Here is a 17,967-nt window from a genome sequence, read left to right on the forward strand (position 1 = left end):
CTACCTACAAACTCACCACCTCGGGGGTATCCCTCGGTGGGCGTGGCGGTAAAACACTAACAACTGGCACGCCAGGTGGGGGGACAGGTTTACATGGAAGTTCTAGTCGGATACATGCCCTAGAGTCCTACCTGAGTAATTTTCTGGTAGTTCTCTACTGTATCCGACCAGTTTGACTATTGTAGGAGTAGTTCTACTACGCTACAAGTAGTTACAATAGATGTAGAGCGTGGGCCATATCCCAACCCTTATCCTAGAAAAAGCATATTACGTGTATAGTCCCGTGTACCTGGGTTTGACACCTCCCCCCACCCCCCCAAGTGCCCCTCCGCCGGAGCCCTCCGAGCTCCGCACGTGTGCTGTGGCCGTCCATGGTGCTCGGCGGCGCCTAGATCCGCCCTCTATGGGTTCGGACCTCGTGCTCCTTTGGCGCCCCCTCCTGGATCTACCAGCGTCGAGGTTGCTGCGCCTCGGCTCTCCGATGCTTCGCACCAGTGGCTCCCCAAAACCCGCCCAACTCATCCGCGGCGACCAGTGGCCCCTCCCCCTCCCCGTTCCTCGTTGCTGCCGCTGTGTGAGGCTACTCCACAATGCTACCGGTGCGGGAATCGCCATGCGGCCGCTTTGTGGCTGCGGTGGCAACTCCTTCCCTTGGCGGGGCTGCCCTGCACCCCACCCCTCGCGGACCCAGGGCCTTCGGCCGTGTTCCTCGCCGCTGCCATTGCTCTACCCTCCGCTTGCGGTTCCTGGGCCAACATTGGAACTGGTCTCATCTGAGGCCGACCAAATTGGGGGTGTGGATCCGGTGCTGCAGGGGCCTCTTCGACAGGGCCTCCTTCTCGCTGCGGCCTGCTCGTTCGTCGTCGGCTCGTTGATTGTTCCTCCACCTCGTCGGCGAGACCCTATCTTTGCTCTGCATCGGTTTGTGTCGATTCATTGAGTGAGTAGCCCATGGTCGTCCTGGGATGCGGAGGGGCGGGTCCTGTGGACTCCGATGTTGAGCCTGCTTTTTGCGGAGTACTTAAGGCCAAACTGTGGAGTTCACCATCGCTGCACAATGAAAGTGCCACGTTCGGTGCATGGGAGGTGCCCCACCTCCGCTTGGGGAGGTGCCCTACCTCTGTTGCAGATCCAGTGAATTTCTGGGTGTTCTTGACCCGTTTGTTGCCTTTGGCTGCTTGTTTCTTGGTGACCCGACAGTGAAAGCGTCGTGTCCGGTGCGCGGGGAGGTCTTGACCTCTGTTCGGTTTGCCGTCTAGCAAGCTTCTATGCTACCTTCGCACATATCATCTCTCCTGTTGGTTTCGCCATTTGTTGCTGGTGCTTTCTTCTTGCAGTCTCCTATCTATTTTCTGTCCGTACTCTTTTTTGGACCTACTTGATGTTGGTCACTGGCCATTGCCGTGGTTTGGCAAGTATTCTTCTTTGGCGCCTTTACTCCATCGGCTTTGTCCTGTTGGTGGATCATCGAATCAAATGCCGGATGCTATTATTCACCTCTTGTGTTATCCCCCTTTAAGGTTTCCTCCTCTTTCATGACGTTGGATAGCAGTACGTGGAGCTCGGATGTACTTCAAATGGTGTTGCCCCCCAACTTCATAGGAGATGGTCGGGCCTGGCAAGCGGCGGTTGGTGTGCCTTCCATTGTCTTTAGTCCCCACTTCATTGGCGTTCCCTTAGATGGAGGGCACCAGTGGAGCGGCATAGCTACGAGGGGTGGTGTGGATGCATATTGGTTGTGGTTTGTCCGGTGAGCATATTGTTCGGTGGCGACTCTTTTCGGCGATCGGTATGGTCCCTTGCTCCATATTATGTATTGTCCTTTAAATTGTATAAGTTGTGCTTCTTTGTTATTAGTGCTCGTGTTGAGTTGTACCTTTTAATGCTGTGTAATCTATGGTTTAATGAAACTTCAGGCTAGCTTCTTGCCTGCCATAGTTCCCCATAAAAAAAAGAAAATGCATTATCTATATCAACTCCATTTCCGCGTCAACAAAATAAAAACTCATAGACTAATAATCTTTTTTTAAAAAAAACAGGAGGGGTTGCTTATAAACCAAACAGATAATGTAGTAGATACATGAGAAATCTTGCATGCACACTTAACCATTAATTAACGAATACTCTGCCAACTTTGCTGCGTCAGCATGCAGCCTCTGCCGGCCAGTGCCAAGCTAGTCGTCGTCGTCGTCACGCCGGCACACCCTGGCCTCCTTGTACACCCTCCCCGGCCGGCAGAAGTACCCCTTGCTGGGCGCGCAGTGCGAGTCCTGGGCGCACACGCACAGCCCCTCCAGCGCGCACCCATCCCTCACCACGCTCACGCCGCCGCCGCCGATCCCGAGCACCGCGTCGCTCCACTCGCTGGAGAAGAGCCCGTCGGGGTCGAACGCGCGCTTCACGGCCACGAACGCCGCCACCCGCGCCGCGCCGTACCTCCCGGCGGCGCCCTCGAACGCCGCGTTCTGGTTCTTGCCCCAGTGCGGGAGGCCGCCGTACTTGCGCAGCGCCATCTGCTCCACCTCCTCCACGGCGTCCCCATGCAGCCGCGGCGCCGCCGGGTCGCGGCTCCGGTAGTAGGTCAGGTCGAAGTCCACGCTGTCCTCCGACTTGCCGAGGTGCGCCGACGAGGCTTTCACGTAGCGCAGCAGGATGCCGTTGTACACCTCCACGCCGCAGAGCGCGTCCGGGTTGAGGTCGCGCAGCCGCTGCACGTCGCGGATGAAGGACGCGGCGCGGGACAGCGGCACGCTGATGCCGGACTGGAAGTAGAAGGTGCCGTGGGAGACGCGCGGGTCCCAGGGGCACGCCGTGAGCAGGGCGTCGTCGGGGCCCGCCAGGCAGCGTCCCGACGACTGGATGCGGTTCTGGAACCCCACTACCGGCCGCCCCGGCAGCGGCGGCAGCAAGCCGTTCTTCATCAGGCCGTAGTTGCCGGTGGAGAGGATGGCCCTCGTCGCTAGCGCCGTGACGCACCTGCCGCCGGAGTTCTTGGTGGCTTCAACGCCCTCCTCTGCATTCGAAGGAGCAAACAACAGAATCACCTGCTGTCAGTATGTAGGCCATAGAATGCGCGGGGGAGAGCTCATCGATGAGTTCGTTGCATGCATGACTAAGAGTCCATGACTAATAATGGCGGCGTACCGGCGAGCCTGTCGGCCTTGAGGGCGAGGGTGGGCGTCGGCCGGAAGCCGATGAAGTCGTAGACGCCGTCGCCGGAGGTGTTGAGGGGCACGCGGTCGTCGACGCGGTAGACGGCCTTGCCGTGGCCAGGGTACCAGAGGATGTCGGCGAACTCGTGCTCTTTGGCGAAGGCTACGACACGGTCCGCCAGGTCGCCGTCGTCGCTCCTCTCGAACCGCACCGACCGCTTGAACATGGGCTGCAGCGCCAGGGTGACCTGCGAGATGACCCCCAGCACCCCGAGCGACACCTTCGCCGCGTCCAGCTCCGGGTCGCCGGCCCCGAGCACCCGCACCCTGGCGTACCCCTCGGCCGCCGGCGCCGGCGTGACAATCCTCATCCCGACGACGTACTCGTGCACAGCGGAGCCCTTCCCCCAGAGGGAGCTCCCGTGCGCGCCCGTGGAGAGCAGCCCGCCGACGGTGAGCCCCAGCCAGTAGGGCGTGTACGGCACCGCCAGCCCGGCCTTCGCCGCGGCGTCGATGAGCTGCCCCAGCGTGACGCCGCTCTCCACGGTGACCTCCCCCCGGGCGGCGTCCACCGCGACCACGCGGTTCAGCGCGTTGGTGCTGATGATGAGGCCCCGGTCTCCCGCGGGGCAGGCCAGCTTGGGCACGCTGTGGGAGTAGCGCGTGGCCACCTTCATCCTGGTCCCGGCCGCTGTGGCGTTGGCCACCACGGCGAGCAGTTCCCGCTCCGACGCCGGGAAAGCGGCCGCCGCGGCGCGGCACGCGGAGCGGTCCGGGAACACGCCGTACGCGTTGGTCACGGTGCAGCCCGCCACGCCGCACCGGACCACCGGCGGCGGCGCGCTGGCCCCGGCGAGGCGCGCGGGGCAGACCCATTGCGCCGCCGCCACCGTGATGGCAACTGCGATGACGGCCCGGAGGAGGCCGTGCATGGCCATCATTGGCGCCTGCCTCTGGCTGCGGCGCTGCGTGCGATCGACTACCTGCACTGCTTGTTCTGTAGCTATCTGGCAGGAATGTTCCAACTCCAAGTGGTAGTAGCTGCTGATTGCTGGGGTGTGGTGTGGCCTGGCAGTGGCAGGCCGCTGGCTTATAATGCCACACGTCCGTTGACCGTTGAACCGTGTCGGTTGGAATATTGAGTAAAATATCGGTATCCCCGCGTTGATTTCATGGGCATGCATGTGGTGATCATGCGCCACGAGCGCAATAATCTTTTTTCGGTACGATCAGCTGCTAGCTGCTGCTGCGGTGTGGAAAGGCATCATCATCCGCTCCTCCTGCTCGCCTTTGGACCTTGGTTGATTCGGCTTGGACTCAGCTTGCCCACCGACGGACGCGAAACTTGCCGAGGGAGAAGGTGAGGAAAGGTTGCTGCTGCTGGATTATTATACTGGCAGGCAACATGCATGCGCGGAACCATACGTTCCTCCTCTTTAATCGCATTATCTTGTTTCCCATCCAAAGCGAACGTTCGCTGATTATTTACTATTTGCGGCGGGACGGTAAGGGAAACCGGCAGCACCGTATGGATCCCATGCCGTTGCACCTCGGTCGATGGGATTTGGACATGTCGACACGTCTTGCAATGGCGCCCCGTGCTTGATTGCGCCCTTCCATAAGCTATTAGCTACTGCCGCCTTTTTTTATATATATGTAGCATACAATAAACTGTAGGTGAATGATTAGCCGCCGATAAGACGATGCTCACGGACGGGTGCAGTGTCTTTTCGTCGCGTCTGTGGTGCTGGTAGCCGGTAGTAGGCCGGCCTATTTCTGAAACGACGTCGTCGTGTTAGGAAATGTGCCTGATGTAGACTTGCATACGTCACGGAATACCTAGAATTGGTTATGGCCCCTGTATGCAGATTTTGCGAGTAGACTATGTACTCCCTCCCTCCCTCTCCGTTCTATCTATTTTGTAGGCCGTTCCAACCGCTTCCGGAGAGATTAACAAAATAAATAAAAAGTGTTCCAGATATATAATAAAAATTATGTCTAGATATACATTGTGTCTATATACGTAATAAAAATTTATGCATCTAAATTTACTAAAACGACCTACAATTTGAAACGGAGGAAGTACAATCCATGATTCTAAGTTAAAACAAACATGGTCGACATGCCAATGTAACAGAATAAAAATGGAATAATTAAGATCGGCTCTTTATGAACATAATCTGTTTAAAACGGATAATTTTGAGGACGGGTTTCAAGATATCTGAACACACTATCATTACTTACTTTTACTTTAGCTCCACAAGGAAATGAACGTAGACTCCTCGAAAAAAAAGGGAAGGAACGTCAGAACGTGTAGACGGGGGAGACCTAAGGCCCATCAGGCCGACGTCAACGATAAGGCCCGTTTCCCACGGATAGATAAACTGGGCCTCAGCCCAATTTGTACATACTGTGACACAGTCAGCAAACTAACTGGCAGAGTTCGCTCCCCAAAATCGCAGCACAGAAAAACCTTCGACGAGAAGGCGGTCCCCCCCATGCCGTCGGCGTCGTCGCCGGCGATGGCGTCGCAGCACCCGCCACCGCGGCAGGAGCTCGACCTCGACGCGTTCCTCCCCTCCTCTCCAACCTCCTCCGCGGCCTCCGACGCCGACGCCGACCACCGCCGCGCCGTCGACGACCTCCTGCTGCTCCTCTCCTCGTCGGACTCCGACTCCGAGGAGTCCACCCGCGTCCCCAGCACCAGCAGCCGAGCCCTATCCCGCGTCCAAGCCCCAGCGCCGCCCGCTGAGCCCTCGCCGCTGCGTTCCCCGTCCGCGTCCTCGTCCCCGAGGAGATCCACATCCGCCTCGCCGTCGGAGGCCCTCTCCTCCCTCGTCGCGAGAACCTTCTCCAGCAACGGCGCCTCCTCTTCCTCTTCGAAGCCGCTGCCCTCGCTCTTCCGCGGCGTCCGCCCCAGCCCCAAGCCCGGCGCCGCGCTAGCCGCCGCTGCCGCGGCATCCCGCGCGGTCCTTACCCCGCACGCGGCTGCAATCAAGTCCCGCCGATCAGTCTCGGCGCCCGTCGAGAAGCTCCTGGAGGAGGGCAGTGGCTCCGAGGCCTCCGAGGAGCTCCCTTCCACTGGAAGCTTGGAAGCAGAGGTAGAAGAAAAGGGGAACTCGGAAGAGGTTCCTGAGCCGACAGAGCAAACTGTCAGTGGGAATGTGACTGATGAATTTGAAGAGGAGAAACATGGAGAAGTGGAAATTGAAGAGAGCTATGAGTCTATGAAGCTGGTGGAGGCGAGTACCCTTGATTCTGTAGTCGCTGACGATTTCAGTGGGCATGAGCAAACGGCTGAAAATGGCAATTTGATGGAAGCCGACAAAATTGAGAATCAAATTGTGGATGTCTATGAGGAAAATACAAATGACAAAACTGGAGGTGATGGTTACATGCAATCAGCTCAGGGTATGGATCCAGCTGGATCTGTTTCCGAGGAAAGTTTTGATGATGACCGGGAAGCTGACATGTCCGATGGCTTCATCGAAGACCAAGTGGAATCTGAGAGTTTAATTGATAAGGTGATCGAGGAGAGGATGGAGCAGCTGGAGATCAGCAGGAAGGCTGAGAAGAATGCAGAGAAGAAACAGAAGGTGTCAATGAAGCCGTTGGAGTGGGCAGAGGAGCTTGAGAAGAGGCAGGCCTCGTTTGGTCAACACTGGGAAGAAGGAGCTGCTGCGCAACCCATGCAATTGGAGGGGATTGGAAAGGGCCCACCAGCTATTGGTTACATGCAAATTGAGATGGACAACCCAGTAACTCGTGCCATGTCCTCACCGTCGTTTAGGCCAGACCATGGTTCTCCCCAGGTGCTGGCAGTCCATAGGAGCTATATAGCGATGGGTACGTCTAAAGGTGCTGTCATTGTCATTCCAAGCAAATACTCCATTCATCAAGCTGATGATACAGACGCAAAGGTTAGTCACACTGGTGCTGGTGCGAATAAGGCATGTTTCGTTAATACTATGGTATAGTTGCATATTTTGACTTAAAGATGATGTATCATTATGTGGTATTTGTAATGAACTTCGAGATGATTATTTCAAAACATTGTGCACTATATCAGTCCGTGTTAATTTATCGGTAATTTTAGCTTTCTTGTCTTAAGGAGATAACAGGAAGGCACAGAGAAGTATGGTATATTTTTGTTTCTATAACTACTCTATGTTGTATTTGTGCATCATCATTCTACAAATGAGTTCTTGTGATCAGAATAACACTTGAAATCTAGCTGAATCTGAATTTAGTTTGCTGGCAAACATGTGGAGTCAGTCACTACACCAAAATCTAGTACAAAGGCAACATTTAGGTAGATTTGCAGAAGTACCTCAGATTCTAGATCTGGAGCAGAAAATGCAGCAAGTCCTTGTGAGGAAGCTGATTAGGAAACTCCCTTGTTTGATGTACCCTTTTTAACATTAAAGGATTGTTAATTCATGCCATGCATCAGTGAATCATTGGAACATAGATCATTGTTTTCTCTTTCTTTCTAGCTGATTGAAATGCTATTAGCCCCCCCCCCCCCCCCCCCCCCCCCCCCCCCCCCCCCCCCCCCAAAAAAAAACATGCTGTCTTGATTAGCTGCTATATTTGCCCATGTTGCTCCTGCCATGTTTTTAGTCATAATATGTTAACTTGCAATTGCTATTTCATAATTGGGCCAATGGCTGCACATATATCTTAGGAACCAATATGCAAAATGTTGTTGGATACTTGGATGAATCTGGACGACAATAGCTCTTCTAGTTTGGTCGTTTTGAATTTCTATTAAATATGTGTATTGGCCTTTGAGGCTCTAACCATTGTTTTTTTAAAAAAAAATCAGATGCTTTTCTTTTGGAACCAAGGTGAGAAGACTCAATCACCAGTGACTGCCATGTGCTTTAACCAGCAAGGGGATCTTCTACTAGTAGGATATGGTGATGGTCATATGACAATTTGGGACGTACAAAAAGCTACAGCAGCAAAAGTCATATATGGTGAGCATATGGCACCAGTAGTGCATGTTTGTTTTATCCGCCAATCTAAGGCCATCACTGGGGATTCAAAAGGGGTTGTTCTATTGCACACATTTTCCATTATCCCAGTAATTAACCGTTTGACTGTAAAGGGAACCCAGGTATGGAGAAACACCATTTTCCCCTCTATGTTGCATGTATTATCTCACTAGCTTTCGTGTTGAACATGTGGTCTGACAAAAGCTAGCTACAATTTGCCAGCGACTTTTTGATGGAAATACTGGAATTGTGCTCTCAGCCTGTCCTCTTCTAGTGGATGAATCCTTTGGTTTTAGCAACTCATCTACCCAGGCAAACCAAACAACTTCCTCCAGTGGTAGTGGTCTTGGCAGCATGATGGGTGGTGTTGTTGGAGGTGTAGTTGGAGTAGATTCTGGATGGAAGTTTTTCAACGAAAGCTCCTCTACAGTGGAGGATGGTGTTGTGGTCATGTTTATTATGCATCAGCATGCTCTTGTGGTACGTACCAGTTATATTCTGGAAACATTTTCTTCGATTTTGGTAGCAATCAGATATGTTATGAATTCTTGGACTGAGCATAATGTTCTACTGTTTGCCTGTTAGGTTAGACTCCGTACCAATATTGACCATGTTGACCATATTGAGACCTTCTCTAGACCAGATGGAGCACGAGAGGGCTCCATCGCGTATGCCGCATGGAAGTACACATCATCCTTCAGTGATTCATCATCATTAGGTAAAACTAGGCCTCTTTCGCGAGCTCTTATTGGTGCTTTCTTTTTTGTGTCTTTTGATGGACTAAAAGGATGATACTATAGATGAAGAACGGGTATCATGGCTTGCACTTGCATGGGACCGTCAAGTGCAAGTGGCAAAGTTTGTTAAATCAAAGATAGTTAAACACAAGGAATGGAAGCTCGATAGTGCAGCTATTGGTGTTGCCTGGTTAGATGACCAGGTATGCAATAGGTTTCATTTCTGTAGTTCATTTAATATCTGTTCTCTACTTGGTTATAAAATTAAATTACTGTCTTTTTTCCTCTTCAGATGTTAGTTGTCCTTAATTTGAGAGGACAGCTCTGTTTGTTCTCTAAAGATGGCAGTGAGCTTCGCAGAACTACCTTTGTTCCGGATGGCCTTCTGTTTGATGACACAATATTGCACCATGCACATTTTTCTAACAAGTTTGGTAACCCAGAGAGGCATTTTAACAGTTCAGTAGCAGTAAGAGGTGTTACAGTGTATATTCTTGGGCCAACCTTTCTCACAGTTTCACGACTTCTTCCATGGAAAGAACGAATTGAAGCACTAAAGAGAGCTGGCGATTGGATGGGTGCACTGGACATGGCAATGAGGCTTTATGATGGTCAGACACAGGGTGTTGTTGATCTCCCGAGAACAGTTGATTCAATTAGAGAAGCCATAATGCCTTACTTAGTAGAGTTGCTTCTGTCATATATAAGCTATGTCTTCGAATATATCTCGATTGCATTGTCAAGTCATACTGGAAAAGGGGGAGAGACAGATGTTCTAATTGAGGCTGATAGATCCCTGCTGACACAAAGAGAGGAACAATATGCTCGTGTAGGAGGGGTTGCAGTTGAGTATTGTGTCCACATTGGGCGTAACGACATCCTTTTTGATACAGTCTTCTCTAAGTTTGTTGCTGCACAAAGCGGAGGTAGGCTTATAATTCTTTCATAATAAACAACAACCTTTTTTTGTTTTAATTATGAACTTTATTTTGGTTGATGCAAGCCCCCATTCTGCATTGGTTAGATCCTACTAGATCATTCTTTAGTGTATCATATTATTTTCCTTGAATTTTATCAATAAAACTAGAGAACCTTGCAAAGCTATTTCATGCCTCTGATCTAAGCTATCCACTTCCGTTGGATCCCTTTTTGAGTTTTTAACCTCAACAAAATCTTTTCGATAGCCTGACCTGTGCTCTTATGTTTTCGTGGTCCATTAATCTTCCTTTTTTTGGTCTTTGTAATATTTTCGCTTGTGTGTTGAAATTCCATGGGCTTATGTGTAACTGTGGTTGTGGAATCTATTTTAGATACAGATTGCATATGCCATGCTGGCTTATGGGATGTTGCATGTACGCATATCATATCATTGTATCTGTTGTTAAACTGTTGCTATTTGCTAACTTGAAAAGTTTGAAATGACATGATAATAGGCATGTTTCTGGAGGTACTAGAGCCCTATATATTGAAGGATATGCTTGGTTCTCTCCCCCCTGAGGTGAGCAGCATCAGGATCTACCAGTGTTAGCACACCATTCTATACATGAATATGCATATATTTTATTTGCAGATTATGCAAGCACTAGTGGAGCACTATAGCGGCAAAGGATGGTTGCAGCGAGTTGAACAATGCATTCTTCACATGGATATTTCTTCATTGGATTTTAATCAGGTATAGGCAATATTTGTTACTGTAATCTTCTGCATTGTCTTGTCAGTTATATTCTGTTGCCTAGATTGACCGAGACCGTAAGTTTTTAATTCATATTGAATTTCTTTCGGTCCCATTTTTGTAGCTTGAACTACAGTATTGTTTGAGGTTGCCAACACATTTTGTTATGCTTGTGTTGTGTGCAGGTAGTCAGACTGTGTCGTGAACACGGGCTATATGGTGCACTAATTTATTTATTTAACCAAGGTCTGAATGATTTCCGTACACCTCTAGAGGAACTTTTATCAGTCATTCAGAATAGCAACAGAAAAGATGCTGCTTCTACTGGGTATGATTCTGGCTCATAACAGTTCTATGAAACTTTTCCAGATAAGCTAAACACCCCCTAAGCTGCTTATATATAACCAGATCATGGTTTCAGTATTCTGAAGTTCCTGATAAAATATTTCTTCTGGCAAACGAACTAATCTGAATCCTCTGGATTAGCAAACACCATCCCCACATATAAGATGATACAATATTTTGTCCATAAGTTGTGGGCTGTGATTTGGTTATGATTTCATTGTTTTGAAAGTCTGGATCGAAGTATGTGTTTTGGTAAATTTTCATTAAATAGACTTTAATTCTTAGCAAACACCATTGTTATTCCTTACCTGACTATCATTTTTATTTGAAAAATAGACCAAATGAATCTTGATTTTCCCCTCATTCTTGAGTGTCCACATATGGAGGATGCTTAAGATATTTTTGCTAGGTTTTATTCTAATACTAGCATCATATAGATATCTTACCCTCTAACGCTTTGTGTGAAACAGATACAGGATGCTTGTTTATCTGAAATATTGCTTTCAGGGCCTGGCATTTCCCCCAGGTTAGTGCCTTCGCCATTTGTGGCATACTTTGTTTACTATTTTCCATTAAATCAATTGCAGTTTAGTACGAAGTTGGACCCCAAACCTTGTTTTCCATGTGGTATGGCTTTGTTGAAAAACACTGTAGTGGAAGCATACTTGATTTCATAAAACTGGAGACATTGAATTTACCACATGATTGATTCGTTGTCAGTCAATATGACTATCAGCAGGTTCTTTTGTATAACCAGAAACAGTACATATTAGAACTCAGAGATGTTCTGACATGATTTCTTTTTCAGGGCATGGGATAATTCCCCGATCCCACCTTCATTCAGTGAGGGAAGAACTTCTGCAATTTCTGCTTGAAGAATCTAAGTCACTTACTTCTGAAGTATTTAAGGGTTTTAGTGCTTCTTGTGGGAAGTGCCCAAACATATGCTATCTTCTATGGATGGATACTGAAGCTACCTTGGAAGTTCTCAAATGTGCTTTTGCACAGGACAGTTTTGAACCTAGAGATGAACTTTCTGGTACTGTCAATGCACCTGCCTCAGAGGATGAAGATGACATTATTGCTGGAAACCCAGGGAGTCAAAATAATATGGTACAAAATGTATTGGATGCTATCATTGACATTGTTGGTTTGGAAAATGAGGTTGTTCGGTCCGTTGTTATGGGTACAGCTGACTCAGAATTTTGGCCTTCAGAGAAGGAATTTGGCTATTTAATCGAGTTTGTGTCCTTTTTTGTTTCCCACAAAAGGGCTACTGCATCTAAAAGAGTTGTTATGCACATTCTCACTTATCTCACTTCGTCTTATGATGACACAAGAGCAAGGACTCAGAAAGAAAAAGAAGTTCTTCAACTCTTCAATGCAGTTCCCCGAAATGACTGGAATTCTGATTTTGTCTTGAACCTCTGTTCAGATGCTCATTTTCATCAGGTCTGCTACCACTATTCTGTTAGAGCCATTCCTGTGAAATTTATGTAGCATGCTGCTCGAAAATACCAGTTGAAATTTGTGTAGTAACATTCTTGTTGCTGTGTAGGCCTGTGGCTTGATATTTACAACCAGGAATCAGAATTTAGCTGCTCTAGATAGTTACATGAAGGATAAAGAGGAACCATTCCATGCTTTTATCTTCATTGATAAAAGGTTATTCAAATTGGCTGATGATGAAGGTTTGTCATTTCGTGCCACAGTAATATCTCGTTTTCCTGAGTTAGTCAAGCTAAGCAGGTAAAGTTATTTTATCTTGTACCATAGTAATTATTTATTAACCAGATCATATTCTTCTCTTTTGTTCTTCCTGTCATGTTTATCTTTCAACTGAATCATTATCTCTTCCTCCTGAATGCTGATAATCTTCATGTTTATCTTTCAACTTTATCAGGGAATGTGCATTTGTCTTAGTCATTGATCATTTCTGTGATAAGGTCCAGCAAATATTAGCAGAGCTTCGGTCTGATCGACACAGCCTCTTTCTTTTCTTGAAAACTGCTATTGAAGTGCACTTGTTAGGAAAACTTGACTTCAGCGAGCTTAGTGTAAGAAACAATCAAACTGTTGAACTTCAGTACTCTTCCACTGACCTTGAAGATTATCAGCAGAGGTTATCAAATCTCAAGTTAGACCAGAATCCTGTTTCTATTGACGACGAGTTAGTTGAACTATATCTGGAGGTAAGTGTGGTGACAGATTAATGACTGTACATTTAAGTGCTAGCTGCTATACTGTACATTGAATGTTATAAGAAAATCAGGCAGCTTATATAGTGAATTGCCAGAAATAGTAAGGTATCACAAAACAATATCCTTTTGCATAGTGTAAAATTATGCGTTGTTATCTACAAACTTTTTTGTAACTGTTGCAAAATTGGTCTTTCTGAAAAATACATAAATAGGAAATAAAAATTATCACAGCATATTTCTCATGATCTTCCCCCTCTTTGTTAATCCAACACATCTTCTTTCACAGCTTTTGTGTCAGTATGAGAGAAGGTCGGTTCTGAAGTTTCTGGAGACTTTTGACAGTTACAGATTAGAACGGTGCTTGCATCTTTGCCTAGATTACGGAGTTACAGATGCTGCTGCATTTTTGCAAGAGAGGGTTGGTGATGTTGGGAGTGCCCTTGCACTTATCCTGGCTGGACTTGATGAGAAAATCAGCGTATTCATCTCTTCTGTGGAAAATACTTTCTCTGGTGCTGCATCAAAAAGTACCTCTGAGACTAAGCAACCAGACATTGTTCTAGAAATGAATGAGGTATATTTCCCATACCCATTTGAATTATCTAGGTTTGTAACCTCTGCTGTATGGGTATTAACATTTTCAACATTTTTTAAGGCTCATCCAGTGCTTGATGCATTACATGCCTCCATTGGGTTGTGCCAAAGAAATTCACAACGCTTGGACCCAGAGGAATCTCAGTCTCTTTGGTTCCAACTGCTTGACTCGTAAGTTATGCTAATACATAATACTTGACTCTTAACTTAGCATTATAGTGTTACAAAAGTATTTTGTACGATGAATCTATTGACATTGTTTCTATCTGGTTAGTCACAGTCAGTCTTGCTACTTATGATCATAGTTAGAAAACATCAATGGCCCTGTTCTCTAAAATGACAGTATTTATGAGCAGAGTGCTCACGCATAATACCTATAATTATCCTTAGTTATGGTTGAAACTTTTGATTAAGAAGTAAGAAATGAGAGAAATATTTTCCAGGAAATTATCTGTTAGGTTCAATAGCATATTTGGAAAGACAATAAGAACCTATTGCTGTATCATATTTGGTGAAGTTTTTTTCCAAGCAGTTCTCAACTTTGTCATGCTCTTAGTTTGCTGAAGTCATATTGTTTAATTAATCCTGTGTACTGGTAGATACCATTTACTGCTTCCAACATTGTTGTGTTATTGATTCAGCTTTTCAGAGCCACTGAAAAAATTGTATGGAAGCAACGATGTAAATGAAAAAAGTGCCAGGTCCAAGGGGAGCGAAGCACCAATTGAGCATCTGAAGGGAAAAGCACTATCACAACAAATGAGGATTTCAGCTAAACAAAGGTGCCTAAATGTTCTGCGGAAAATATTTTCACAATTTGTTGGAGAAATAATAGAGGCAATGGCTGGATATATACCCCTACCGGCAATCATGGCAAAACTTTTATCTGATAATGGGAATCAAGAGTTTGGTGATTTCAAACTTGTGATACACAGAATGTTATCTATGTATCTTTACGAAAAAAGAATACTGGTATGACTCTCATTTGTCTTTTACTTGTAGGCTGCAATTACTGGCTCCATTTAATGCTTTGTGGAACATTGTAGATGATCATTGGTAATTTTTGAATGGCACGATTACATATTGCAATAGAGAAAGGTTTGAAAAAATTGCACTGTTTGCTGGTTGTGTTGACCTGTATTCTCATCCTAAATGGTATATTTGTTACTCTGTTAGTAACTGGCCTTGATGAATTGTCATTTCTTAATGCTACTGCCTCATGATGTCTTAAATTAGATATATTCATTCATGATCTGATTAATGTTCCCACACTGACATCTTGAACCAATTTTTGAGGGAACATCTTGAACCAATTATTTTGTTTTGCTCCAGTAAATCTAAAGTTGTTCCTTAAGTGTTGAGCTCTCTACCCACCATATTTCTTATTACATGTGAAATATCAAACAACTTGAAGGCCTAATGCAACACATCACGGCTTTTATCTGGTGATCTTCCATAATTTGTCTTGATAAGAAAGAAGGCTTAGCTCGCAGCGCTGATACCTTATGCATCTGTCTGCAGGAAACAGCTAAGTCAGTAATTGAGGACGACTCATTTTATACCTTGAGCTTATTGAAGAGAGGAGTTTGTCATGGATTTGCTCCACAGACTTTTGTATGCTGCATATGCAACTGCTCACTTTCTAAAGAAGGTGCTATTTCAGCCATACGGTTGTTCAGTTGTGGGCATGCAACACATCTTCAGTGTGAGTCTGAGCAGAGCAGGTCATCTAGTCGGGAATCTAAAGATGGATGCCCTGTCTGTCTCTCAACGAGTAATACACAAGCCCGAAACAGATCGCCTATGGTTGATAAGGGGCTAGTCAAGTATTCTGGGCCTGAACATGAAGTGTCACATGGCATCCATCAGACTCATGAAGTCGATCATGCTGAGAGATCTCGCGGGCTACAACATATGTCACGGGTATAACTATCTCAGATAATCTCATTTTTTAGGCTGCATCCATAAATCTCTCAACTTAAAACTGAACGCCTTTCTGACAATTGAGAAGTGAAACTGTACCTAGTTATAACCTTCTATTGTGTCTCTTCTCATCAATATGTAATATGGGGATAATATTTCTTTTTGCAGTATGAAATACTGAGTAATCTTCAGAAAGAGCAGAAGTCCTTTCATATAGAAACTGTACCTCCATTGAAACTTGCACCACCAGCTATATATCATGAAAAGATACAGAAGAGGACCACTTCGGTGGGGGAACCTAGCAAACATTTAGTTAGAAGTCAAAAACCCCGGAAAATATGGCAAATGAAGGAGCAAAAGTCAAGCGTATTCCGTGAGTTACTCCCGTCACTGACATCATAGGCATCAATTTCATTGTGCTGATTCAATTATGGAATTTTGTTTGCCCATTGATCCTCTGCAGGTTAATATAAGAATTAAGTGCTCTACTGTTTGTATGGTATGTAGTTCAAGCTATAAACCTTCAGTAATCCTGCCTGTATAGTGTTTCCCTTGTTTTAACATCTGTGACATCTACTGAGAATGTTCTCTAAGATCAGTACTACATTAGGTTTTGAAAAATGTTGAATCTACTCTTTCAAAATGTTGTTATAGATTTTGATTAACAATGAATTTAGTACTTTTCAAAATGTTGAATCTATTTAAATGTTAAATCTGGTTTTTCCAAAATGTTGAATAAAAAAACACAGATCCATAGCATAAGATTGTTTATTTAGTGCACGGAGCAGGTGTATGGCAGGGACAGAGATACTAAACAATGTCCAATGCTCATTGGAATTTTTTCTATTAATCCTCTAGCCTAAATATGATTGAATGCACGATGAGACTGAACTTATCACTCCAGTAGCTGTTCAAAAATGGCACCAAACCTCTGCCATTTGAATCTTAGCAAAACACATGACGCCACTACACAGTTAGATATTCCTTGTCTCCTGACTTGGCACTATACATTTTTCAAAACTATCCTTTGACTTATGATTTCTTTTATACTACAGTATTTGTAGCAACAAAATCATACCTGTTGGGAAGTACTTTTTAAATCGTATTCCAATGATATTATTTTTGCAAAACGGACTTAAAAAATAACGTGAGGCTAATTTTTGGTCAAAGATCACAAGATTTGAATCTCGAAATGAATGTACACCTTATATTTTGGGAAGAGGGAGTCCTGTTTCAGTTGAGCTTGTGAGATGCTTTTGATCCCTTGCTGAGACCAAAGGATTTGCATATGCTCATGATCAAGAGAAAATCTGGCAGGATGAAAAGGGAAGCATGTATACTCGAATAAACTTTAGAACTTCTACTGAAATTCACTTTCTATGATTGATTGGTGGATAGTGCATCCAATTTGGCATCTAGTTTTGTTTGCATTCTCTATTGATAATGAACTAACTTGAATGATGTTTCTCCTTTGCTGGTTAGTTGCATGCCTGGTATGCTTGCTCATTAATAGTAAGGCTACCAACATTTCTTCTTGTTTGGCGCAGGAACCAATTCAAACTGATTGTTAATTTGCTTCATGACATCACCACAATTGGATCTTCAAAGACTACTGCGAGCTGCTCATCAGTACATAATTTTCGTCTTTGGGATGCGTCTTGTCCTTTTGGAGTCATGTGATTCTCCCACCCTATACCTTGATCAAAGGTAGCAACTTTGATTCTTTCAGTTTGGGACTCTTATCTTTGTTGCCTAAAAGTGTCTCATCTTTCGGTTATTTCAGGTTTTGCGGAATTTGGAGTTATGTTGCTTTGAGCTAGGGAGGGATTCTCAACACTCGCGAGAGCATAGAAATTAGATCCTAAAGTGATCCCTTGAGGCTGTAACTTGGAAGTAGAGTTTTTTTTTAGATGAAGTTGAGAAGTTCGTGATAAGTCGTGCAGCTCACCATGCCGACTTCCTGTACAGAAGCATACGCGTGGTGACGTGATCCTCGTACAGTCTGTAAAATAGTCTAAAGTAACACAGGAGCGCTGACATGTATATACGGCACGAGAATAATGCTTGTACGCCCACATGACCTCCAACCAGCTGAGCTGCGATACTATCGGTTCTGATGTAAAGTCACATAATTATTTTTTAAAAAATATCAATGCACATAATTGCCTTTTTCTTCTTTCTTACAAGGGGATACAGAACTGAATCTCTGTTGCATCTTGTGATTACATCTGCGCGTCGAGCAATCGGAAGCCAGAAGAAGTGTCTGCAGTCTGAACTGACTATCGGATCTGCTAGACTCAAGATCCTGAAAACAAGCTTCGAATTTGGTAGTAATCCAAAGCC

The 17,967-nt window shown here is 45.8% G+C and overlaps 2 protein-coding genes across 5 annotated transcripts; one reads left to right on the top strand and one right to left on the bottom strand.

Annotated features, from left to right (window-relative positions):
- Positions 1-1,981: 1,981 nt before the first annotated feature.
- Positions 1,982-4,195, bottom strand: LOC112902233 (probable L-gulonolactone oxidase 6). The gene is made up of 2 exons (XM_025971197.1): positions 3,145-4,195; positions 1,982-3,013 (listed from the first exon to the last, which is right to left on the bottom strand). Exons 1-2 carry the CDS (start codon positions 4,091-4,093, stop codon positions 2,175-2,177), a joined length of 1,788 nt encoding a protein of 595 aa, XP_025826982.1. The 5' UTR covers positions 4,094-4,195; the 3' UTR covers positions 1,982-2,174.
- A 1,412-nt stretch (positions 4,196-5,607) lies between these two features.
- Positions 5,608-17,807, top strand: LOC112879491. 4 transcript variants are annotated; one of them, XM_025943769.1, is made up of 21 exons: positions 5,610-7,072; positions 7,981-8,274; positions 8,375-8,632; positions 8,738-8,870; positions 8,953-9,092; positions 9,182-9,815; positions 10,323-10,387; positions 10,460-10,561; positions 10,747-10,889; positions 11,377-11,432; positions 11,715-12,358; positions 12,465-12,655; positions 12,810-13,098; positions 13,394-13,681; positions 13,763-13,872; positions 14,343-14,673; positions 15,223-15,624; positions 15,793-15,997; positions 16,088-16,123; positions 17,172-17,331; positions 17,408-17,807. In XM_025943769.1, the coding sequence occupies exons 1-19, from the start codon at positions 5,651-5,653 to the stop codon at positions 16,090-16,092; spliced, it is 5,712 nt and encodes a 1,903-aa protein (XP_025799554.1). In that variant the 5' UTR covers positions 5,610-5,650; the 3' UTR covers positions 16,093-16,123; positions 17,172-17,331; positions 17,408-17,807. The 4 variants fall into 4 exon arrangements, with proteins under 4 accessions (XP_025799560.1, XP_025799554.1, XP_025799540.1 ...); XM_025943755.1 differs by having other exon boundaries at positions 15,793-16,123; XM_025943760.1 differs by lacking the exon at positions 16,088-16,123.
- The last annotated feature ends 160 nt before the right edge of the window (positions 17,808-17,967 follow it).

This window comes from Panicum hallii, chromosome 1, assembly GCF_002211085.1.
Source record: "Panicum hallii strain FIL2 chromosome 1, PHallii_v3.1, whole genome shotgun sequence".
Taxonomy (NCBI): Eukaryota; Viridiplantae; Streptophyta; class Magnoliopsida; order Poales; family Poaceae; genus Panicum; species Panicum hallii.

What these genes read in the sequence shown, in the direction of transcription:
- LOC112879491 (XM_025943755.1), top strand. Translation starts at nt 5,651, where the DNA reads ATGCCGTCGGCGTCGTCGCCGGCGATGGCGTCGCAGCACCCGCCACCG. An exon ending in TGTTGCTGCACAAAGCGGAG is followed by an intron (nt 9,816 to 10,322) that starts GTAGGCTTATAA and finishes ACATGATAATAG; the next exon opens with GCATGTTTCTGGAGGTACTA. An exon ending in CTTCATTGGATTTTAATCAG is followed by an intron (nt 10,562 to 10,746) that starts GTATAGGCAATA and finishes TGTTGTGTGCAG; the next exon opens with GTAGTCAGACTGTGTCGTGA.
- LOC112902233 (XM_025971197.1), bottom strand. Translation starts at nt 4,093, where the DNA reads ATGATGGCCATGCACGGCCTCCTCCGGGCCGTCATCGCAGTTGCCATC. An exon ending in CAAGGCCGACAGGCTCGCCG is followed by an intron (nt 3,014 to 3,144) that starts GTACGCCGCCAT and finishes CTTCGAATGCAG; the next exon opens with AGGAGGGCGTTGAAGCCACC.